At 48.4% G+C, this 23,331-nt stretch overlaps 9 protein-coding genes across 9 annotated transcripts; 5 read left to right on the plus strand and 4 right to left on the minus strand.

Moving 5' to 3' along the window:
* Window positions 1–303: 303 nt before the first annotated feature.
* Window positions 304–3,561, plus strand: FTJAE_5735 (30S ribosomal S17P protein; the record flags this gene model as incomplete). Its single annotated transcript, XM_037352274.1, has 1 exon — window positions 304–3,561. The coding sequence occupies one exon, from the start codon at window positions 304–306 to the stop codon at window positions 3,559–3,561; it is 3,258 nt and encodes a 1,085-aa protein (XP_037207228.1).
* Window positions 3,562–5,153: 1,592 nt separating this feature from the next.
* On the plus strand, window positions 5,154–5,959 carry FTJAE_5736 (carbonic anhydrase; the record flags this gene model as incomplete). The annotated part of the gene is made up of 4 exons (XM_037352275.1): window positions 5,154–5,305; window positions 5,358–5,449; window positions 5,497–5,582; window positions 5,705–5,959. The coding sequence occupies 4 exons, from the start codon at window positions 5,154–5,156 to the stop codon at window positions 5,957–5,959; spliced, it is 585 nt and encodes a 194-aa protein (XP_037207229.1).
* Window positions 5,960–7,822: 1,863 nt separating this feature from the next.
* On the minus strand, window positions 7,823–8,396 carry FTJAE_5737 (uncharacterized protein; the record flags this gene model as incomplete). The annotated part of the gene is made up of 2 exons (XM_037352276.1): window positions 7,823–8,112; window positions 8,156–8,396. The coding sequence occupies 2 exons, from the start codon at window positions 8,394–8,396 to the stop codon at window positions 7,823–7,825; spliced, it is 531 nt and encodes a 176-aa protein (XP_037207230.1).
* A 1,633-nt stretch (window positions 8,397–10,029) lies between these two features.
* Window positions 10,030–11,617, plus strand: FTJAE_5738 (benzoate 4-monooxygenase; the record flags this gene model as incomplete). Its single annotated transcript, XM_037352277.1, has 2 exons — window positions 10,030–10,337; window positions 10,384–11,617. 2 exons carry the CDS (start codon window positions 10,030–10,032, stop codon window positions 11,615–11,617), a joined length of 1,542 nt encoding a protein of 513 aa, XP_037207231.1.
* A 259-nt stretch (window positions 11,618–11,876) lies between these two features.
* FTJAE_5739 (benzoate 4-monooxygenase cytochrome P450) lies at window positions 11,877–12,101 on the plus strand (the record flags this gene model as incomplete). The annotated part of the gene is made up of 1 exon (XM_037352278.1): window positions 11,877–12,101. The coding sequence occupies one exon, from the start codon at window positions 11,877–11,879 to the stop codon at window positions 12,099–12,101; it is 225 nt and encodes a 74-aa protein (XP_037207232.1).
* Window positions 12,102–14,538: 2,437 nt separating this feature from the next.
* On the minus strand, window positions 14,539–15,860 carry FTJAE_5740 (NADH oxidase; the record flags this gene model as incomplete). Its single annotated transcript, XM_037352280.1, has 3 exons — window positions 14,539–14,577; window positions 14,625–14,966; window positions 15,012–15,860. The coding sequence occupies 3 exons, from the start codon at window positions 15,858–15,860 to the stop codon at window positions 14,539–14,541; spliced, it is 1,230 nt and encodes a 409-aa protein (XP_037207233.1).
* Window positions 15,861–16,762: 902 nt separating this feature from the next.
* On the minus strand, window positions 16,763–17,509 carry FTJAE_5741 (alcohol dehydrogenase; the record flags this gene model as incomplete). The annotated part of the gene is made up of 2 exons (XM_037352281.1): window positions 16,763–16,988; window positions 17,301–17,509. The coding sequence occupies 2 exons, from the start codon at window positions 17,507–17,509 to the stop codon at window positions 16,763–16,765; spliced, it is 435 nt and encodes a 144-aa protein (XP_037207234.1).
* A 934-nt stretch (window positions 17,510–18,443) lies between these two features.
* Window positions 18,444–20,969, plus strand: FTJAE_5742 (alcohol dehydrogenase; the record flags this gene model as incomplete). The annotated part of the gene is made up of 8 exons (XM_037352282.1): window positions 18,444–18,602; window positions 18,658–18,736; window positions 18,821–18,961; window positions 19,022–19,135; window positions 19,181–19,375; window positions 19,432–19,715; window positions 20,010–20,175; window positions 20,233–20,969. 8 exons carry the CDS (start codon window positions 18,444–18,446, stop codon window positions 20,967–20,969), a joined length of 1,875 nt encoding a protein of 624 aa, XP_037207235.1.
* Window positions 20,970–21,055: 86 nt separating this feature from the next.
* Window positions 21,056–23,019, minus strand: FTJAE_5743 (major facilitator superfamily transporter; the record flags this gene model as incomplete). Its single annotated transcript, XM_037352283.1, has 4 exons — window positions 21,056–21,528; window positions 21,592–21,737; window positions 21,788–22,137; window positions 22,189–23,019. The coding sequence occupies 4 exons, from the start codon at window positions 23,017–23,019 to the stop codon at window positions 21,056–21,058; spliced, it is 1,800 nt and encodes a 599-aa protein (XP_037207236.1).
* Between the last annotated feature and the right edge of the window lie 312 nt (window positions 23,020–23,331).

Genomic DNA, 23,331 nt, shown 5'->3' on the forward strand with positions numbered 1-23,331 from the left:
TTGGCATTAAATATGTGACAGACGCAGGAATCTGTGATTGGCTTTGACGGTGACACAGCATAAGCAGGCTGTCGTTTAAGCAGGCAAATGATACAACATTGGTGGAAAAAGACATGCAACCCCGCAGGCAAGAAAATGATTCTATAGGTGACGCAGTCATAGTAAGCCCCAGGGTTCTCCAGTTTATCAGATACTAACTTGTGGCCCTGAGGCTCAAGTCAATGCAGTCATGTAATTTCACTCGACTGATTCTTCGAAGCCGACTTTCTTATCATACCAATCAAATTCCTGGGGGTACGCAAGATGGATAACAGTTTTCCTGTCCTCAGTCTTGGAAGCGATGATCCGGAGTCAATTCTAAACGTTGATTTTGGGAGACTGAACCCATTGTTCGGTCGCATCAAAGAGCTCGATCAAGAATATCGTACATCTGGTAATCTAACACACCTCGAAGCAGCGATTGAAAAGTCATGGGAAGTCGTCAACTCAAGTCGCGATGAAGAGCCTGGGGTCCGTACCAGCTGCTTATTATATCTCTCTTATCTGCTCAAGGACAGGTATAGAGCGACAAACAACGCTGAGGATCTCGACAAGTCCATCGACCTAGCGGAAGAGGCAAACAGCATAGCCAACGCGCTCGAGGAGGTTCATCCCCAACATCCCCTCGTCCTCAAAGCGCTTCGGGCCCGCCTCATAGACCGCTATGCTTTGACAGGGTCAGAGTCAGATCTTGATAGAGCCGTTGATACGGCTCGCCAGTCGATCAACATCACCAACGACGGCACATCGGATGTATCCCATCAATACGCTGATTTATCAGCCCTGCTTGGGAGACGGTATCTCGCCACTGGCACTGTGGAGAATGTTGATGAAGCTATATCCATGGGCTGGAAGGCTATAGAGAAAGAGATATCTAACAATAAATCCATGCGACTGCACCTGCTAGCGCACATTGGCAGTTTGCTAGGGCAAAAATCACTCAGAACAGGCTCGCTGGCTGATATGGATGAGGGCGTTCGATTAGCTCGACAGGCAGTTGAGGAGGCTTCAGAAGAGGAACAAGCCTTGGCGGAATCACTAATCTCATTGGCGACACTCTTGGGGCAGCGATATTCTTTGACGAGTGCCTTGATAGACATCGACGAAGCCATCGCTTTGGCCAGAAGAAGTCTAAAGATACCAAGTTACAACTCGACGATGCTAGCTACGAGTTTAGGCAATCTCGCTGTTTTTCTGCAACTAAGATATCAAAGGTCTCGTGAGCTGCCCGATCTTGAAGAATCGGCCCAGCTATCGCAGCGGGCTTTGAATACTATGCCTGATAACCATCCCGATCGATCAAGACACCAGCATGATATTGGGATCAAGCTGGCTCGAAAATTCACCACCACCAACAACATGAAAGATCTCGATGACGGAATTCAGTCACTGAGAGAAGCGGTCGACAGCACGCCGAAGTCACATCCTTATAGAGCTATCTTTTTACATAGCCTTGCAAATGCGCTGATACAAAAAGGCTCTGAAACTTTTGATGGCGATGGTGTTGATGAGTGGATATCCGTTGCGAAGGAAGCACTGGAGGCTACACCGGAATCTCACCCAGATCGAGGAGAGTTACTCTACGGTTTAGGTCTTGGTCTTCTGGCAGCTCACGCAACGGGCAAGACTACAACTGGCATCGACGAAGCCATACCTTGTTTCGAAGCAGCTATCAAGCAGTCGAACGCCCCACCACTTTGCCGTATACAGGCCTGCATGTGTCTGCTGCCAATATGTCACGATAGACAACGAAGTCTAGATGCTGCGAAACTCGTGGTGGGGCTCATTCCACGTATCATACCACGGCAGCAAGACAACTCCGATCGTCAGAGTTCTCTCTCTGAACTGGCTGGTTTTACATCAGATGCGGTTGCTGTCGCTATACAGGCTGGACAAGTGGTAGATGCCCTGGAGCTCCTCGAACAGGGTCAAGGTTTACTCGGAGCATCCGCAGAGCAACTGCAGACGGATATAGTGGACCTAGAAAAGGCTCATCCAGAATATGCAGCTGAATTCGATCGTCTTCGCAAGGAGATTAATCGCCCAGTTGACCCGGACATCTCTGCCACGCAGAGTACTGCGCTAAGAGAAGGACTGGCGCTACGCTTGTATGATGCGGGAAAGGAGTTTGATGAATTAGTCGACAAGATTCGCAAACAACCGAACTTCGACACCTTTTTGCAGACACCGGGACTTGATGAAATGCAGGACATAACAGATCGTGGGCCGATTGTCATCATCAACATCAGCGTTATATGTTGCGATGCGATAATCATCACGATCGACAGAATTTATACAGTGCCATTGGTTGACTTGAGCCGAGCCGACATCGAGGAGAAAGTCTTGAGCGGAGAAAAAGGCAGTCCAGATGTCCTCGAATGGCTTTGGGACACTATTGTCTGTCCTGTATTAAACAGAATTGGCTTTTCAGAGGCTCCAACAGGTGACAACTGGCCGCATGTTTGGTGGATCCCTACTGGTCTTCTGAAACAATTCCCATTACATGCAGCTGGGTATCATAGGAAGAGAACAAAGGGGACGACGCTGGATAGGGTTGTTTCATCGTATGCTTCGTCGGTCAAGGCTATGATACAAGCTCGAAAGCGACGAAAGCCAACACGAGAAACAAACAAAGCAGTACTTGTGGCTATGGAGACTACACCAACGCTATCACGTTTGGCGTTCGCCAACCAGGAAGTTGAAGCCGTCAAAGATATTTGTTCGTCGATTGGACTGGAGGTTGTTGAGCCTGAGCGACGAAAAGCAGCACTCATCGACCAACTTCGCCAGTGCAAGTTCTTTCATTTTGCAGGTCATGGATGTACTGATCCCCAAGACCCCCTGAGGAGTTATTTATGTCTTGAAGATGTCGTGACGAATCCGTTGCGGGTTGGCGGTCTACTGGACTTGAATCTAAAGGATCAGCCACCCTTTCTAGCGTATCTGTCAGCTTGTGGAACGGGCCGTATTCAACAGGAGCAATTCATGGACGAGAGCGTCCATCTCATCAGTGCTTTTCAACTCGCCGGCTTCCAGCATGTTATAGGTACCCTGTGGGAGGTCAATGATAGTGTTTGCGTTGATATAGCCAAGGTAGTGTATGAAGGCATCAAGGATGGTCAGATGTCTGATCGGTCTGTGGCTTGGGGGCTTCATGAGGCGAGTCGGCGGCTGAGGGATCAATGGCTGGAGAAAAGGGAGCAAGAAGGGTCTAGCAGAGGGGTAGATGATGATATTCTCAACAATTTGATTATCAGAGAGCCTGTGGTCCATGGAGTTAGATGGGAAAGAAGACGAGTTCGGAAAACAGCAAAGGCTAAAGGCATGTCGAGATCTTTGGGGACAAGGTGGAGGAAAGTCTCGACCAAAGCATCCAGAAGTGTACGGGTAGGCAAGAACATCATGTCCTGGGTCGAGAACAGGTGGCAGAGATGGTCTAGAGAGGCTTCCTTAGCTATCCTCCTGCGGCACAAGATCGAGCCATCACCAACTTGGGTTCCGTTTATTCACTATGGTATCTAGACAGCAGGTAAACTGGAGTCACTTTCGTATTCCGTACTTTGAAGTATCTGGACCAAGTTTGATGTCAACTTTACCTCTCTATAGAATAACTCCAGTCTACCCCAACATCGAAAGCTTGTTTCGTGGAAAGCAGGGGTGGTTCGATAAGCGGTATTTAACAACCCACATTATAGAGCTGTCATTGTCAAATCTTTGTTGACCTGCCTAAATGGAAGGGAATAGAAAGGTCGATCGGGTGATCTGAGGCGACCCTGGTAAAAGCCGGATGCTTAATCGACAGTCCGACACGTCGAGTATCTTGGTCCGAGCGGCTTAGATTTGATATCTGACCACTGCACAGGCTCGGAACCCGTCGGACTCAGCCTGCTACGCCATTTTTGCGGTACATAAATATACCCTCCGCGAGTGAGCTGTTATCTAACAGCGGTGCTTTCTATCGACATGCCTTTTCAGGGTGAAATTTTCGTCGTTCTAGCAACGAAAACCAATAGTGTTGGCACTTGCAAGCCTCTCAACCTCCAGATGAATTCTAAGACATGGATCTCGAGGGAGGATGGTGAGATAAGCCAGGCTACATTTGTCTATGGCTTGCATAATCATCCCGTAAGATTCCTTGGCTATACCAGCTCACAACCGTGACGCTAATACGCGGGGTGCACCCCATGTCCCCCGTCACTAAGATTATTCTCGAATCTTCAACATCCAGCTGCGAGATTTTTCAACCGCCATGTACAACATGTGCATCTAGACCGCCGGGACTCTGTAGAGGACTTCAACCGGGCCGATGATAGCCTTTCAGTCCCGCAGTGATTGCGTGCCAATCGACCATGAACCTCAAACAGGCTCGTCACTTTTGAAAGAGCATCATCTTCGGCTTTATTCAGTAGAAATGAAAGAGGGGATATACACTAGTACAGGACATAGAGCACCATTGAGACACCACTATAAAGAAAAAGCGTCTTGGCTATCACAGATATAGTGATACGGTGTTATGCCGGGATCTACGCGGTGACATAGTCATTTTACCCCAGATCTTCCCAACCACTAACAACCCGCCTAGTAAAGCCAAGCATCATAGCCAGCAAACACACACCCTTGGCAAATTCACTAGTCATGGCGCCTTTCCTTGGAACTCCGAAAGACTTTCTTTTTCCAGTCGTAGATCGAGGTCAAGTGAGCTATCGCCGAGCCATTATGGTGCCATGGCATGCAATAGCCTGCTTCTTAATGGCTGCCACATCCGGTCCGTGGGTGTACCTGACAGCACAGGTAACATTTCTTTTTATGGCATGATCTGTCAACACCATGTGCAGAATCTCAGACAATATTACTGCAGAAAAAAGTGTGTGTGCGGGGATTTATCTCTGGGTCGGAGGGCGCCGCTGTTTGGGGATGACGGTCCGGACGGGCCAGCTGGGTTGGTCTTGTGAAACGGAGGGTTTTATTATATTGGTGCGGCCTCGAGGATAAGAAGTCGTGCATGGAACGCAAGAATTGGCATTCTCTTGGCTCTTGGCTTTATTCTTTACTTAACAGACAAGACCCTCTTTGATAAACAAGCTTTTACATCTCCATCCGCACATCTTCTCTCAATGGCCTTCTTCAAGACCAAGATGCCTGCACTTGACACTTCGCCCGTGTCCTCACCTGTCCTCTATCCCTCAGTCACATCTGACTTTGAAGCTGCGAATCGTAGATATGCAGCAAAGTTTACCCAGTCCCACTTACCATCTCCGCCCCGTCGGTAAGTGATCTCATACCCGCGCCCTAGGATCGAGGGCCTAACATTTACCCAGAAAGGTAGCAGTGGTAGCGTGCATGGACAGCAGATTGGACGTTGAGAAAGTCCTGGGTCTAGACCTTGGCGATGCCCATGTCATCCGAAATGGTACGTACCTAATTTTCTTGTCTCACCTGCAAAGCTGACAGTTACAGCTGGCGGTCGTGCTGTAGAAGCGCTTCGATCAATCTTGATTTCTCAGCAAATGCTGGGCACGCGTGAGATTATTGTGATGCACCATGTAAGACCATCCCATCTCATTTTTTCGATATTTTCCATTCCCACGGCAATATCATAAGGCCATATTTTCAGCTGCCCCCCATGGAGATAGTGACCGGCCCGGCTGACACCCCACGCTTCTAGACCGGCTGCGGCATGCAGAGCTTCTCCGACACAGATTTCCGGTCCAAGATCAGACGAGAGCTAAAGGAGGACGTGGACCACATGGCGTTTCTTCCCTTTTCTGATTTGCGGCAGAGTGTTCTTGATGACGTTGCCTTTCTGCGCAAGAGTCCGTTGATTTTGGATGTACCTATTACCGGATATGTTTATGATGTCAAGACGGGCCGGATTGAGCAGGTTGATGAGAGGGCTGACTCTGAATGTTCCAGCCCTTGAAGCTTTTTCAGATATATATTTATGGCGCTGTAGGGGTTTATTTAGCTGTGGAAAAGGATAGCGAGCGAGCAATTGAAATTATTTAACAGCCCGGTATTGCCATGCTGTACGGGCGATGCCGAGGAAGCGAGTGGAGGGCTCTAGGGCTAAGCCTCGAATGCAATGGAAGATGAGTTTATTAACACAGGGATAAAGTCGGTTATTGCATAGATAATACATGTACGAACAGAGACGGCAGTACAATATACAGTCTTAAAGTTTGTATAGTGTCTTATCATTTGTGTTTGATCGAAAAGCAAAGGTTATTTATGATAGTAAAAGGTTGTACATGAAATATATACATTCTGTGCAAGCCTACGCTTGCGCATCTGCGGGGTACTCCCAAGCCACCCATGCAATATATCAATACATAATCACAATTACAACGTAATTGTCGCGCGTATAAGAGAAACGCTTCGGGGACTCTAACTTGTATTTTGGATTAGGAAGTTCCTGGTCTCTTTGATCACGTAAATTTATCAGCCGATTGCGACTAAACCGGCCCACTTGCCACCAAAATGACTCAGAGACGAGAGCTATATCTAGAGAGCCTTCCTGGCGTTTGCTTCGTGGAAAAAGCAACCAGCTTCCTTGCATTATGGCTGTAAGTTCCATGACGTTGTCTCGAGCGATGGGCGACTGACAGCCGACAGACAGCTTACCCACAAATAGTACTCTTGGGGGACTCTTTACTCCAGAACTCGGTCGATGTTCAAGATGGATTCTCATTCCAAGCTGAACTCCAAGCTCGTATGTGCAACGTTTGAGAGTACAAACAAAGCTGCTAACGCGTCTTGCAGAGTTGATCCGACGGCTTGACGTAGTCAATAGGGGATTTGCGGGTTGGAACACCGAATACGTCCTGCGGTACTTGCCTAAGATAATTCCAAAACCTACAGACTCGTCTCCAAATTTGGAGTATCTGGTCAGGATTGCGATCGTAGTTCACGAAAGAGACAAAGCTGATTATCCAAGGTGGTCCTGCTAGGTGCTAACGATGCTATTGTGCCTCATCCGGAAGCGACAAGGAACGTCCCAGTGGACCAGTACAAAGAGAACTTGACGCAAATCATCAATCACGAACACGTCAAAGCTCATAGCCCCAAGATAGTTCTCGTCACCCCACCTCCTGTTGATGAAGATAGACTCAGAAGTCTTGGAAATGAGCCACGCACGGTGGCTCATTCTGCTTTATACGCCGAGGCCGTTCGTCAGGTTTCTGGGGAGCATCCCGAGGTGATCCTTATTGATTTGTGGAATGCCATCATAAATGCTCCTTCTGGCTTATCTGGAAGTAACTTCAATCACTTATTTACTGATGGCTTGCACCTGAGTGGAGAAGGATACCGGCTTTTTTATCACCTCATTCATCCCTGCATCTTAGAGCGCACATTACCTCGATATATTTATCCGGATTGGACAGAATTAGTATAATATTTTGAGGCATTTTTTAAATAGCTTAGTATTATATATTATTTAATTATAAAACGACTATAATAAAAAGGTTTTATTAATAGCTCGCCGCACTAGTCGGTGAGGCTGATAGTAAAAGCCGGCTGACCAACAACATATGCTGTGGTGCATTTGTCAACGAATCCCGAAACTTTTACACATTGAAGGCCTGCGAATACTTGACTTACACGCGTAATTACACTATTTGGATATAACGAGACTTGATTCGAACCCCCGGTCGCTAGCAAGTGATCTGTAAAACACAAAGCAGAAAACAGGCAAGCTTCATTTTGTTTCACCCTCGCAATCGAGAGCTTCAATTTAATTTTTATTACTTTTTTCTCCGTGCACATGTCATATTGACTATCGAGGCTATCCATATCTAGGTAGACCCTGTTGCACGCCAGCTTGTTGTCCTTGATTCCATCCTTGCTTCTGCCGTAACGTTTCGCTATGCCAGTAATCATGAACAGCTTGATTCTTATCCGCCATCCTAGGCCATATCGACTCTGGTAACACTGCTCCCGATGGTGGTTGATGTCCTTCTAGTGGTGCACTCTTGTCGGTCATTCTGTTCTGAGATCTCTCGGCAGCTCGCTTTCGCTTAGATTTTCGTCGTCGGTCACATAGAATGATGCTCATGATGAGAAGCAATACGCCAGCTGTAACAGTTAGATATGTACTTATACATGAGATGTGTCTTACCTAGCACACCAAGAGCAATGATAATCTCAAGTGCTCCAAAGATCTTGGTTCCAGGCTGACCAGGCGAGCCATTGTCTGAGTTGCTTTCCTGTGTAACTGTAACAACAGGTGAATCTGCAGTTGTCGTACCCTCTGATTGGGCAGTTGGCTTGGGTACAATGGTAGTGAATATCGTGGTCTGTTCGACGGCGGAAATGATTCGCGAGAGCTGTAGATCCAAGGCGGCATCATCCATATTCATTGAAGCCATTCGATATGAGACAAGAACCGAGATATGTTTAGCCAAGAGACGTTTTGCGAGACTTTTTATCGAAGGGAATGCTACCAGAGCTGAACTGTCTGAATTAAAATTAAAGAATTAATAAAAAAGACCGTAAGAATGGAATTATTCGAAATGAAAGTCGTGTCGCTTCGTGATGCCAGATCAACGTGCGCAAGAAAAGAAAAAGGAACCAAAAGTGAAAAAGTCTCGCGGATATGGAGTTATATTCCTCTCGTATAGTTTTTTTCTGTTAATAAACACAGCCATAATAGCAGGTTGAGGCGAAACCGGGTGGTGCCTGAGGTGGCATTGTGAGACGGGAGATCAAACACGCCCGTTGAACGACCCCTGGTCACAGGCGGTTTCAGTGGGATTTTGGTAGAGAACCAAGCCGGCTGTGCTCTCTTCCGGCGGGCTGCGTCTGTACAGCTGACGCCCTGGTTTCAGAAATGTCAGCTTGGCTGGACTGTTTTTACGAGCGCCAAAACATGAGGTCCCTTATTCTTCACCGTATGTATATGATGGTGCTGAGATCTGAGTGAAACCCCGCCATGGCTTGTGCTTGACAGCGGTTATCGGTTGCTCGGATCGCACTGTTTCCATGGTCGATTGATGGGCGGTGCAGGTGTCAACTGCGTCAGCTGTTTCATTTCCATCTCTATTTTAAGGTGTCATTGGAAGATATTTGAGTGCTCAGAACGGGTAGAGTAGCACGCGATTTTTAGGTGAGGGACTGTAAACAGGGCCAAGATGGTCGTGTTTCTGCTTGAGGCGGGGCATCAACTTGGCAGAGATCTAGCCCTGTGAGCCTCGGATGAAGAGTTTTGGAGCTGTTGCTGTACGGAGTAGGATTGTGCGAAATAAGGGCAGGCATTTGTTTTCAATTGCGTAATCGGAACTTGGACGAGATTTGAACACTTTGAGGGTTACAGAGATAAGAAACATGGAAACCTACAATACATGATATCACGCCGGAAGCATAATGGGCCTCTCACTACAAAACCTTGTTTATTTACTAATCCACCATTCCAATACAACAGAGCGTGATAAATTCATACCGCAGTATTATCTATATACATAGACTCTACAAGATCTTGAATTACACTCAGAGCGCATCCAATTCATGGTGTTTCGTCAATATTCATCAATCTTACCACCGATATAGGGTAATTTCACGATCACGAACCCACATTGACCACCCAACGCTCTTTGCACTCTAGCTCATTGAATGCAACAGGGTATCAGGATATCGGCACTTTCGGCGCCCGATAACAAAACCCATAACCTTGACTAAGTTTAAATTGTAGAGACGTCATTGGATCCCGGGTAAGCTTTCGTAAATATCCCCCATCTTCAATCAACTACCGATCCAGACAAGCCGAACGAGATGCGGGGGCGAGCGGAGGTTTAGCTAGCCCAGAACGCGGAAGTTTGGAGTTGTGTGACTTCATTCTTCCGTCCGCGGGGTGATTCAATTGCTTAAATACTGCTCTACGACTCGTGTTGATCGGGCGACTGTTGCGCTGTCTTCAAACACTTGCGCTTCAAAGGTGAGCTTGCGCGACAGTCAAGAAGAACAGAGCTAACCATCAGCAGCATCACAATCGTCGTCATGGCTGTCGTCGACATCCTCTTCACCTGGTGGTCAATCCCCATCGCCGCAGGTGTCCTCATCGCGACGTATCTCTACTCATACTTTGTGACCTACGGCCATCTGAGAGATATCCCAGCGCCTTTCCCCGCGCAGTTCACGAATCTGTGGCTGCTCTACGTCTGCAGACGTGGTGAACGATATCGCGTCGTGGATGAGATTCACAAGAGATTGGGCCCCGTCGTACGAATCCAGCCTAACCACACTTCCATCGCGGATCCTGATGCAATCGCCACCATCTACGGCCATGGAAACGGCTTCTTGAAGTCGTGAGTATCCTGCTACTTCACGTCTTCTCAGAACTAATGAGCGTAGTGATTTCTACGATGCTTTTGTCTCAATTCGACGAGGTCTCTTTAATACACGCGATCGCGCTGAGCACACACGAAAGCGCAAGCTCATCTCTCACGTCTTCTCCGCCAAGTCAATCAGCCAATTTGAGCCGTACATCCACGCAAACCTCGAGCTCTTTGTCAAACAGCTCGATAAACTTGTCGCATCAGGTCAGACGACCGACAAAAATGGAAAGCGACAAGCGCTTATGGATTGTCTCCCGTGGTTCAACTACCTCGCATTCGATGTCATCGGCGATCTCGCGTTTGGTGTACCCTTTGGCATGCTCTCAAATGGCGCCGACGTAGCCGAAGTTCGAGCGACGCCTGACAGCCCGCCTATTTATGCTTCCGCTATTGAGATTCTGAACAGGCGAGGTGAAGTCAGCGCGACGTTGGGATGTTGGCCGCAATTGAAGCCGTATGCGCAATGGTTGCCCGACCCGTTCTTCAGCAATGGCCTCAACGCAGTCAAGAACCTCGCTGGAATTGCGATCGCGCGTGTAAAGGCCAGATTGGATAACCCGCCATCCGTTGAGCGAAAAGATCTCCTCGCGCGACTCATGGAAGGCAGAGACGAGAAGGGTGAGCCGTTGGGTCGCGAGGAATTGACCGCCGAAGCCTTGACGCAGCTCATCGCCGGCAGCGACACCACGTCCAATTCATCATGCGCTTTACTATACCACGTCACACGCACACCCGGCGTTCTCGAGAAACTACAGGCCGAGCTCGACGAGGCGATCCCCACTGATGTCTCGGTCCCTACGTACGACATGGTCCGCGACCTAACCTACCTCAACAACGTAATCAGCGAAACCCTGCGCTACCATTCAACATCCGGCATCGGCCTCCCGCGCCAAATCCCCGACAACTCACCCGGCGTCACGATAAAGGGCCATTATTTCCCGCCCGGCAGCGTGCTCAGCGTGCCGACGTACACGCTGCATCACTCAAAGGAGATCTGGGGCCCTGACGCAGATGACTTTAAGCCGGAGCGCTGGGATAATCTGAATGAGCTGCAAAAGACTGCGTTTAATCCGTTTAGTCATGGACCTAGGGCGTGTGTGGGTAGGAATGTCGCGGAGATGGAGATGAAGTTGATTGCGGCGACTTGGGCGAGGAGATACACGCCTGAGCTGAAGCAGGAGGTTATGGAGACGCGGGAGGGGTTCTTGAGGAAGCCGTTGGGGTTGGATATTGCTTTGAAGATGAGGTAGACTGGCTCTTGCTTGCTATGAAGACTGTACGATGTAATGATCTTTAGTCAAAGTCAATGGTATTTTTGCCCCTTTGCGTACATCGCAGATCTGATGGCTGTCGTGCCTTAAGCTCCCAATTGCACCTCCGTGAGTCACTGGCTTCCTTCATGAAAAGTGGGGACCGCATTGGCTCGCGCCATAACTTCTTTTCTCATTCCGTGATGCTCAAAATACCATCACCAACGTCAACACTAAACCACTACACACCAACACCATCATGGATGCCAACATTCGCCCGCCTCCCGACATCAAAAAACTTCTTGTTATCGTGAAACGGCTATGGGCATCTGATGATGCACCCCTTCCCGGAGGAACAGCGACCCAGGCCGAAATCGACGAAGCGCAGAAGGGCTCCGTTGACAAAGGAGAGCCGCTCAAATCTGGGCTTTGGCCGACCACCAAGGAGGCCTTCTCCTCCTCCTCAACCGCCTCCAAGGGCTAAGCACTCTCGCCGCCGCAGTCTCAGACGGCGGTATTATTCTTGGTGCCTCATTCATTCTTTTTTTCTTCTCTTTTGGAGAGCGAACTGGTGTCTTGGCTTCGCCTCTCCTTTGATAGCTCTCCCGGGAGCTGCGGCGGCCGTCTTGCCCTCGCCGAGGAAACACCAAAAGCTCAAGGTATGTAATCTAACTTACCTGAGAAGCAATGGCGACACTGGGTCGGCTAACATTTCGCAGACCACGCACGGTTTACGTACGGCATATGTCACCTGACAACCTCCCCCTCAGGCCATGACCTAAGAGCTCTTCTGCAACACTGATAACTCCGCTAGCAACCATGAGAACCTCACAATGATCAAGCCGTCAACCTGTAAATCATGAGCATGGCGCTGCCTCTGGAAAGCAGGTTAGTCATTCATTGAGCCTCAGATATGAGTACGTGACTGATCAGTCCAATCCCCAGGCCCCCATTAATTGAGGGTGCGCAACGTCAACAGCTGCCGGCTACCCAAACTCTCAGTTTGAGCAAAGATTTTCTTTCTTCTCCCCGACAACAGTCACCGGCTTCGTCTCTCCTTTGAGGGCCTTTCCCGGCCCAACTTCCTCTTGAGTTCATGGCCAGCGACAGGCCCGAGAATCAACATCATTATGCCCACTCACGAACGAACGACGTCGAGTGACTACCCTCAGTGACATTGGAGTCGCCTGAGACTTGAGATGGATCGCTATTGGTGGTTCTAGGATGGGTTGGACGAGCTGGACTGGAAATATGAACAGATGTTGCTCATGCTAGTGATGACAATATGGGAAATAATTACGCCGTGCACGTAGTAGCCACTAGTTGTAGCAAGAGAAACTATCATTCTGGTCGTCATTTCAGTGCTGGAAATGGGTTTTGTGAGAGTGCGTCTAACCAATACTGAAGTAAACAAGAGCCAGGCTCCTAACAATGGCCGAACCGATTGCCAGCAGTCCCCGTGGCGACACTCATGATAGCTGAATGATTTTAACCTGATCTTTCTCGACGAACTTCGGTTAATGGTAGTAAAATGTACTGAACCGGAGAGGCTGGAGTGTGATGTTGTTCCGTGGATTGCTTTCTTGCGGTTTATGCTTCGCTCATTACCCTTTACCATTCTTTTGCAATATTTTTGGGAGAGGATGCTCCTCATTTTTGAATCATCGGCAACCTTCAATATCCACTTTACTCTTATTAATCCTGGTAGATGGCCAACTTGACTTGAAAAACTTTTCAAACTCGGAATCTGATGTGAAGGAACACGAGTTGCATGGGAGCAATAGTGGCATTATCTGGACCTTCGATGAGGACCCAGATGCGGAGTTGAGGTAGTCATGTCTCAAATTCAGCAAAAATTAAGTGTGTGTATCTTAGAAACTCTCTCTGTAACGTCATAATCGAGTAAAAAACCAGTTTGCGTGAACCGTTGACCAGACCGAAGCAGCAGTGAAGGGAGACCCGTGAGGGTGCTGATAGATCACTGAGGAAGCCATCGGTGCTGTATTGCTGTGAAAATGGGGTAGAAAGTAAGCCAGTCACACCTGAGGTAGATACATTTCCAAGAGAATCTGGTGCAACAAACAGTTCAGCCCCATTGTCAATGAAAGTTCGTGGTAGGTCAGCAGATCAAGTTTTTGTCAAACTCTGTAAAGAATGGCTCCACAAAATGTGAGTCATATAGGCTAGGATACGAGCTTGGCCCTCCAACAACAAGTAAAATTAGCCCCTATGGCCTAATGGTTAAGGCGTCTGACTTCTATGTGTAGACTTCACAAACGAGGAGACTATGCCGGTTGCTCATCAGAAGATTGCCAGTTCGAGCCTGGCTAGGGGCTCATTTGAGAAACAGAAACCTGCAACAGCAGGTGCAGGAGTAATTTTTGGAATTTTCGTGTCTTGGTTGAGGTTTTCACCATGTTTTCCATTTTTTTTGGCCGCACGTACGCGTAACAGGCCGTGGATACACCTGCAGATCACGTGACTCTTCACATCTGACTGCCATTCAACTTTGGAAATTGGTCTTTTCTCTTAATATCGTATCCCCATCGTTTTGTTATTCTTGTGATGCGTTCTTGTTGACTTTTAGCTCTGGTCGCACAGCTCGGATCGTGGGGAGAACGGGAGGCCCACATCTTTAATTCTCAGCCTTGCGCTTTCATTGGACACAGAAAAACTTGACTGCGATACCACGTGATGCATCGGCCCAATCGCAGCCTTGTCTGTCTCCTTCCGTTTCTTTATGCACTGCCTTTGCATGAACCACCGAATTATGGAGATCACGGGAAAACAAGTCTATTGTTCTAATTAAGCTTAAGCACCGGGAACTATTCTTGCAAACGTGAGGCTCCACCAAACCGTCCAGCGCGGCCTTGGGATATCCTATATCGAGAGAAATCAACAACTCCAAAGTGCGATTGCCCTTACTTTCCAATCGACTGCAGTTGATTCCTGTACCATGTCTGAGAAGTATTAGCTTTATCGCCTGATTATCTTAAGAATGACTCACAATTTCAACACCAGATCCAACACTCTTAGGTCCAATCTGCTTCAGAATCCAAGGCGTATGAATCCTCTTCGCATAGAGTTTCGCATCCTCAGTCTTGACCTCCTTGTTCAAAATGATACTTGCCGGTAGAGAAGGGTTGATGATCGAAGGCCTGCCAATTCCAATAAGATCGCAAGCACCTTGACTCAAGGCGTCTTCTATACCCGCTCGCGTGCGGAATCCACCAGTGACCATCAGAAGCACCTTTGGAAACTTGGCGCGCACCTCATGGGCGAATTCCAGGAAGAACGACTCTCGCGCAGCTGTGCTTGCAGCCTTCTTCTCACCAGTTCCGGTAAACATCTTCACATGTTAGAAAGGGATCGCAGAATGCGTAGTCTGACTCACGGTTGGGTTTTCATAGCTTCCGCCGCTGACTTCCAAAAAGTCCAAGCCGACCTCTGTGATCAGAGCAATCTGCTCCAGACACTCCTGAAGTTCAGTGGGAGACTGGTGGTCTGCAGAGTTCATTTTGAGACCGACACAAAAGTTCGCTGGCGTTGCTGCTCGGATCGCCTTCACAACATCGACGATAATCTTTGCTCTGGCTGCTGCTGATCCTCCATATGCATCTGTTCGCTTGTTAGACTTTGCAGACAGGAACTGAGACAAGAGATATCCGTGAGCGGCGTGAATCTCAACTCCATCGAAACCGGCTGCCGCTGCAATTCGGGCTGTATTGGCGAATCGCTTCACAACATCATCAATGTCCTCGAGGGTCATCTCCTTTGGACACCCAAAGACAAAAGTCGTCACGATCTTTGAAATAAGATCGTTGCCCATATCAAGCGGAACAGCACTCGGGGCGATATTCTTAGCCAAGAATGATTTGCTACCAGCTCCAATGGGCGATTGTCGGCCGGGGTGGTTGATTTGCATGATCGTCGGCGTCCCCTTTCTTCGACAAACACCAACGAATTTCTTATACGCCTCAAGGACCTTTTCTTCTGGCAGCTTTCCGTTGATGGAGCAATCAGAGAATCCACCGAGGTAGCGATCGTCAATCTGAACATTTCCAGTCAAGATCATGCCCCAGCCTCCATCGGCCCAGGCACCGTATGTACGCTCCATCTGCTCTGTCGTAGGGAGGTTTTGGCGATCAGCCATTTCCTCAGCGAGGGCGGCCTTGACGAGGCGGTTGGGCAGCGTGAGGCCGCATGGCAGCTCAAGAGGTTTTGAAACGATTAAGTCTGTCATGATGTCGGTTTGTGTCTATGGATTGTGAGGTGAAGTTCGCGTGAACTTGAGTTGTTAAATATGAAAATCTCGCCATGTTGTATTAGTCGTTGAGCCGAGGCCCGTGTCCGCGGCCAGAGTGGACTATTGCCCAAAGGAGAAATATCTCCAGTGGACTCGGCGAGTCTTTGCTCCGATTCCATTTCCTTTGGCGATTGAATTGATCCGCTCATGGTTTGAATCGGAATTATTGAAAACTCTTTAGCTGATGATATGTAAACTTGGAGAAGTTTCTGATATTGTTATGGTGTTGATATAATTAAGTGCTTACGCTTACATGACAGCCTGCGCTGAACCATATCGAGACCCGCTTCAGCTGCCAGCTGGAGAGCTGAATTAACTATCGTTGTAGACTTACAATAAACAATTAATCTTAGAATATCTATAACGTATGAAGAATATTAAATTTGTTGGCAAAGGACTTCAAAGTCGCGATTCAATATCTTGCTGCTTTTGCTGGGTGCTGAAAGATGATGAGGCGCAAAGTCTTGATTGGCAGCTCGGAAGCTAAACTTGATCTGATCGCTTCGTAATGTTAATCATTCGATTCAAGTTGCTCGATAGTCTGATCATTTTTTCAATTGGCTAGAAAAAGTTTCTAAATTAATTTGATGCGGCGGGTCTTTGTTCCGACTCCTTTTCCTCTCGATAACTACACCATTTAGGCATCCCATAGTACACGAATAATATACGTCATTGAATTCATGGGAACTGTGATATGATTTCCACATGCTAAGTTGATGATGATTGAGAGAGCTTCACTCCCATATACTCTCAGAAGCCTTGAATTTACACTCAGAAAGGGAATGACATCTTGTGAACATAGAGCTCTTCAAGATACTTCATCTCCTCATCGCTTAGGGTTACTGAAGTGCTCCCACTGCCTGATCAATTCTCTCTTCGCTCTCCAGACCGCAGATAGGCATACATCCCTTTGCAATCAGCCAAGATTGCGCGATCTGGGCCATAGCGACACCCTTCTTCTGAGCCAACTCCTCAACACGTTCAACAATGGCTCGATCGGTATCTTGGTCTCCACCGCGAAATAGAAGCTTGAGGAAGGGATCCTTCTGCTCTCGAGCATCTGTTCTGTTTGTCCAAGAATGTGCAAGAACTCCTGCCGAAAGGGGAGACCAGGGGAACAGACCGACGCCGGTGTAGTTACAGTAAGGATTCATTTCTCTCTCTTTTTCGCGATAGAGAAGGTTATATAGACCTTGTATAGAGATGAATTTATGCCATCCGTTTTGCTCCGTGACGTTCTGGAGCATTTGAAACTCCCAAGCTGCCATCTTCTGCCATTAGCTTTTTGAAATGAGAATATGGCCGAGGTCAACATACCGAGCTGGCACCGATGTAGCGAACCTTTCCACTTTCAATGACATCGTTGAGTGCTCTCACTCCTTCTCCGCAGGAACATCACGATCCATCCTGTGAATCTGCAAGACATCGATGCAGGTTCCCAGTCGCTCGACGCTCTGGTCCACCGCGTCAAGAATTTGCTTTTGAGAGAGGCCAACTCTGTTGACGCGAGGACCATCGTTACTGGTAAGAGTTACAGGATCTATAGCGCCCTTGTCCTCGTAGACAAACTGGAAGCACTTGGACATGATGACCAACTTGGAACGGGGACTGTTATCGTGCTTGATAGCAGCGCCGAGAATCCTCTCCGACTCTCCATTCGAGTATGTATCGGCTACGTCCTAGGTACTGATGCCCTTGCCGAAGGCATACTTGAGGATGGGGAGAGCGTCGTCTTTGTTGAGAAGCCAGGGTTGCCAGTTTTTGTCGCCGAAACTCATGCATCTTGGGATGATCTGTGAGACTTTGAGACCGGACTTGCCAACTCCGAGAGCTGGATGTTAAGGAAGAGAGGGGTATCGTGCGATGCTCATCGGACATATTTCATTTCGGTTGTCATGCCGATAGAAATGAATTGATCAACTACTCTTAAATGGTTATTGGTGAAAGATACTGTGTGACAACCTGAAGATGGCAATAAATGCCACTGTTTATATAGTTCTTCATTTTACGATCCCACGAGGCAAGTGATACATTTCATGATTTTAGCTGGAAGTCGAGGACTAGCACAACAAGCCAAGTGCATGTATCGCTGCTGGTTGAACTCTCATATCTTAATCCGCGTATAGAGCAGAAAGGATAAGAGCCGATCCGATCCGATCTGTATGGCGCTAATGTAACTGGCTTATCCCCCACTCACATCCACGGATTTGAGAGACAACAGCCTTTCCCAGAATCAGATCTTTGAACCTTATGCAACTGGCTTATTCCGAGGACCGAAGGCCCCACTACGCTTCTGAATGGTGATAGCGTCATTGTGGATTGCTTCGTTTATCTCCTGATGGAGTCTACTGTTAAGTCCGTAGCCTCATTGAAGATGGGACATTTTACTACTGTCCGATGAGTATTAATAGAGAGGAAACGCCCTCGAAGAATTTTCAATTGAAGCAGCAATCGAATCAACCGTATCCTGACAGCAAATACTGATATCTCACTTTGCAAACTCCTGCTATTTCATTCACAATGGTCAAGACTATTCCTTTCGGCGACATCACTGTTCCATCGCCTGGCTTTGGAGCAATGGGCATGAGCTTTGGTCTCGGCTCTAACTTGAGTCTCGAGGAAGCCGAACCAGTCTTGCTCAAAGCTATTGAGCTAGGCTGCATCTTTTGGGATACAGCTGTATGTTCAAGCAGAGGACTACCAGATGGCACGGATATACTGACTCACCGAACAGGTAGTATATCAGGCTGGAGTCAACGAAAAGCTTCTTGGGGACTTTATCAGGAAACATAACGTTCGAGACAAGGTCTTTAGTAAGTCGATACCAAGTTCGCAAAAACTTGAACTCAGAATTTGGGTTGACGTGAACCTTTGCTGACTTGATATGAAAATCATAGTCGCTTCAAAGTGTGGTTTTGATGTCTTTGGTAAGGGCGGAGTGACCAATTCTGCCTCTCACATCAAGGAATATATCGAGGGAACCATCGAAAGACTCGGCTTCGCTCCTGATCTGTACTACCTGCACCGAATTGATCCCAGTATGTGATACCTGAGCATATGATTCTACAAGTAGGGTTATTCTGACCTTTGAACTCTAGACACTCCGCTCGAAGAGTCCATTCCTGCTCTGGATGAGATCCGAAAGCAGGGAAAGACAAGGTACATTGGCCTCTCTGAATGTTCCGCCAACACCTTGCGCAAGGCCAATTCCAGTAAGTTTGTTGCTTCTCCCAGTGGTCTTGACTTACAAGTATTAGTTGCCAAGATCGATGCTGTTCAAGCTGAATACTCGGCTTTTGAAACACTGCACGAGACCGACGGTCTTATTGATACGGCGAAAGAGCTTCGCATCGCCTACGTTGCCTACAGCCCACTCGGCCACGGCTGGCTCGTCGATGACTTTCCTTACAAGAGTCCAGATGATTTCGCACCCGACGACTTTCGACGAACAGGTACGTTTCCTTACCTTCAACCCACCGCCTCTCACATTGACTGACATGTAACTCAGTACCCAAGTTTCAAGGCGAAAACTTCTACAAGAACAAGGCTATAGTAGAGGAAATCAAGAAACTCGCTGTTCGCAAGGGATGCACTTTGACACAGATCGCATTGGCCTGGGTCGCATCCCAAGCAATGATTGCTATCCCTGGTACAACCAAGGCGCACCGTTTGGAGGAGAACTGGGCATCTAGGGATGTTGACTTGACTGAGGAAGAAAATGCTCAGATGAGGAAGATTATCGATTCGGCAAAGCCGCAGGGAAACAGGTATAGTGCTACTCATCAGGCTCTGGTTGGTCATTAGATTGGTTCATCAATAGAGTCAAAGTAGCAATCGCAACTTATTGAAGGGACGCTCCTCAGATAGTGGATATAGACCCATGGTTCTAGTGAATGGTGACGCCATTACTAACCAACTCCACTGCATCCGCGCTAAAATTTACTTATCATCCACTGAAGGTTATGCCTGTGCCCTTCCTTGATCAACCCCGCCTATTCAGCATTCGGCCGAGTGAGTGAACATCACCAAGGCCTGTCATCAATTGTACTTAGTTAGGGGATCATACCTACTGAACTTATCCACTAGTTCAAAATGGACTCAAGTTCAGGAGTCAAGAGTCAAGATGTGCTCGCAGGGCTTGATCGATTCAAGCCTCTCCCCGACCTCCGCACGCACGCAGACGACTGGACTGGTGTGACTTCAAGGCGCGAGAGAAAGCGAAGACAGAATAGGCTCAATCAAAGAGCATGGCGTGAGTATAGCCCATGAAATGGCGGTATAGCATGGCTGATAAATAGACCATCGGTAGGCCGGAGAAAGGCTGCTCAGGATACATCAGATGGACAGACTACTTGCACATCTCATAATGGTTCGGTGGTGTTGAGCGACACTTGCTCTTCGAAGTTCTATGGGGCACCGACCATTGGCGATGGGATCTTACTCATACCCGATACATACGAGGCGGAGAGACTTCGAAACTTGATACGGCAGTCTCTTCAAGACTATTCACTACAAACCCCGCGCCCATCCAACTTACACATAATCATTCGCCTAAATGTTCTCAACGCCATAGCCGATAACGCCACTGCAATCGGGTTCCCAAAAGAAAGTCTATGCCGCGATGAGTTCATATCGCCCTTCTACCAGACCGGCCCAATACTGCTCCCCTCACCCACCTGTCCCACGAGCCTACAGCCAACGCCGCTACAGCGCTCGACGGTACATCATCCCTGGATAGACCTGTTTCCTTTCCCAAAGTTCCGCGACAATGTCCTCGATGGTATGCAGAAAGGATTGTTTGATGAAGATGAGCTGTGCGGTGATCTGTTGGGCGTTGAGGGAGCGGGAGTGGGAGAGCAGCCGTCGCTTTTGGTATGGACTGTGGCATGGGATGCAAAAGGCTGGGAAGTAAATGCGGCGTTCGTGAAGAAATGGGGGAGGTTGATTGAAGATTGTCCTGAAATTATGGAACCGACGAATTATTGGCGGAGAAAGAGGGGACAAGCTGCGTTGACGTTTGGTATTGATGCCCAAGCCGGCCCATGAAATAGCAAAGGCCGATCGTAATGCATCTTAACAATATTCGGTACGAACCCTGAGGAGAATGCGAAACGAGACATATATGGAGACCGTTATTGTCTCGTACAAGAATCCACCTGCTGCGAGCCATCGCTCTTGGTTTCCGAAGGCACAGTTGGAGCAATTGCTGAGCAGCTGATCGGACGGTCTCCTCTCGCACCTCCCTGAGCGGCATCACCCTTCAGCACGATATCATCTACCAAGAAACTGGCCAGCAGACATATAGCCATGAGAGGTATCGTGGTGATGAAGATCACTCGAAAGCCTTGCATGCGCGCATCGATGACGGCGCTTTCGAACTCTGCAATGGCGGAGTCCCCAATAGCCCAAGTACCATCCAAGACTCGGTCACGTAGCCATTCCGGCACCGCGTTGGGTTGTGAAAGAGCTTTGTTCAGAGTAGCATAGTATGCAGCTGTGGACACGGCGATACCAACAACGCCACCGAGGGAACGAAAGACGTTGCGGGTTCCTGTTGCCACAGCACGGTCTTCGTCCGCAGAGTTGGCTTGCAACGCAACAAGGCCTGGGAGGAAGTTAGTCAATCGGGCCAACTGCTAATACAACGTCGGAAAAGCGCTCAACATACCTGGCTGATGAACCCATCCTATCCCTGCTCCTTCAACAGCTAGAACCACGACATAGACAGCGACATGGGTGTGCTCATTGAATAGAAGCTTGAGACCGGCACCAATTGTCCAGATCATGAAACCAGTCCGCAAGATTGGCATATATCTATAGACTAGTCAGAAAACTATTGGTGCTTCAATCACGGACCTACTCACCTCGCATAACGAGCCATGATGGGCCCCGAAGCAGCGCCAGCAAGTCCTTGCGCAAGCAGAAACGGTACAATGAGCGTCGCGCTCTTCAGAGGCGTGAAGCCGCGAACGGTTTGGTAGTACAGAGGGACAAAGTACTGTGTAGATTGCCAAGCAAAGTCATGCAAGAATCCTGTGAGGATGAGTACAGCTGGAGATCTCTGCCTGAAAAGTCGCAAGGGAATGATGGGGATTCTGGCAAAGAAAGCCTCAATGATAATGAAGACTAGCAGCATGATGACCCCGATAGTGAGTATAGAGATGGTCTTCGCATTCGCCCAGGCCCATATGCTGCCTCCAGAGTTGATGGCCATCTGTGTCAACCATTAGCAAGGTTCCACTGTCGGATCGCTCGAGTTACTTACAACCGTCAACACGATACCTGCAATCGAAGCCGTCACCCCCATCCAGTCAATCTTACGAGCCTTTTCCTTGAAGCTCCCAGAAACGGGCTTCAGAGGCAAAAGGAGGAGAAGAAGCACGAAGCATATGGCTCCCATTATCGACGGGACCCAGAACGCCCATCGCCATCCGTCGGTGGTCTGTTGAATCAGCCCAGCGGCTACAAATGGACCAGAAGCAGCTCCAATGCCAATGGCGAGACTAATAAATCCTTGGTATTTCCCACGAGATCGCAGGCTGACGAGATCACTGACGATGATGGCCACTGAAGAGCTTATGCCACCGCCGCCAATGCCGCTGATCGTGCGACAGACGTACAGCCAGACGGGTGTACGGGCGAAGCCACAAAGGAGACCGCCTACCACGATGCACCCCATAGAGAACAACAAGACAGGTTTTCGTCCAGTGATATCGGATACTCTACCATAAAGTGGCTGGAATGAGAGTTGGCCGAGAAGGTATGAAGTTCCGACCCAAGTAACAGTCGGACCAGCATCCAATGCCTCGGAAATGGTGGGCAACGATGTCGCGACAGAGTTCATGTCGAGATATGAGATGAAATAACAGAAACATAGACAGAGGTAGGCAAGAATGAGGCGGAAGAATGGTAGACGCTGTGACTGATCTTGGAGCTCTAGATTTCCGCTGTTGCTTTCGGTGTCGGGACAAACTGGTTGGTCTAATGAGCCAGTAATGGAAGCGGCAGTTGTCGCTTTCTCATCACTTTCGGGAGTTTGCTGATGAGGCTGAACTGGCGCAGGTTCAATCGCGTCTATTTGAGGTGGTGAGGTCATGATGCAAATGGTCCCGAAGTCGAAGAAGATGTTTGGAAGACAAGCGGATCTTAGATGGAAAGCGGCTTCTCATTGCTATAAGCTGAGTTTCAGTCGGAAGGCCAAGGCATTTCACGTTGGTTGTTGGAAATGGAAGTGGGCCATTTCTCGTCACAAACGAAGATTTAGGTGATCGCTCATCGAATCAGTTGGCTTGGAGATGTGTTTCTGAGCTGCCAAGATGATCCTTCGGAAACCCCTCACGAGATATCATATCAGCACCCTGCGATGTCGGCAACGGATTGGCATAAACTGAGTCCCGTGAAATGCGGA

The sequence above is a fragment of the Fusarium tjaetaba genome (genome assembly GCF_013396195.1).
Source record: "Fusarium tjaetaba strain NRRL 66243 chromosome Unknown NRRL66243_c0000109, whole genome shotgun sequence".
NCBI lineage: Eukaryota > Fungi > Ascomycota > Sordariomycetes > Hypocreales > Nectriaceae > Fusarium > Fusarium tjaetaba.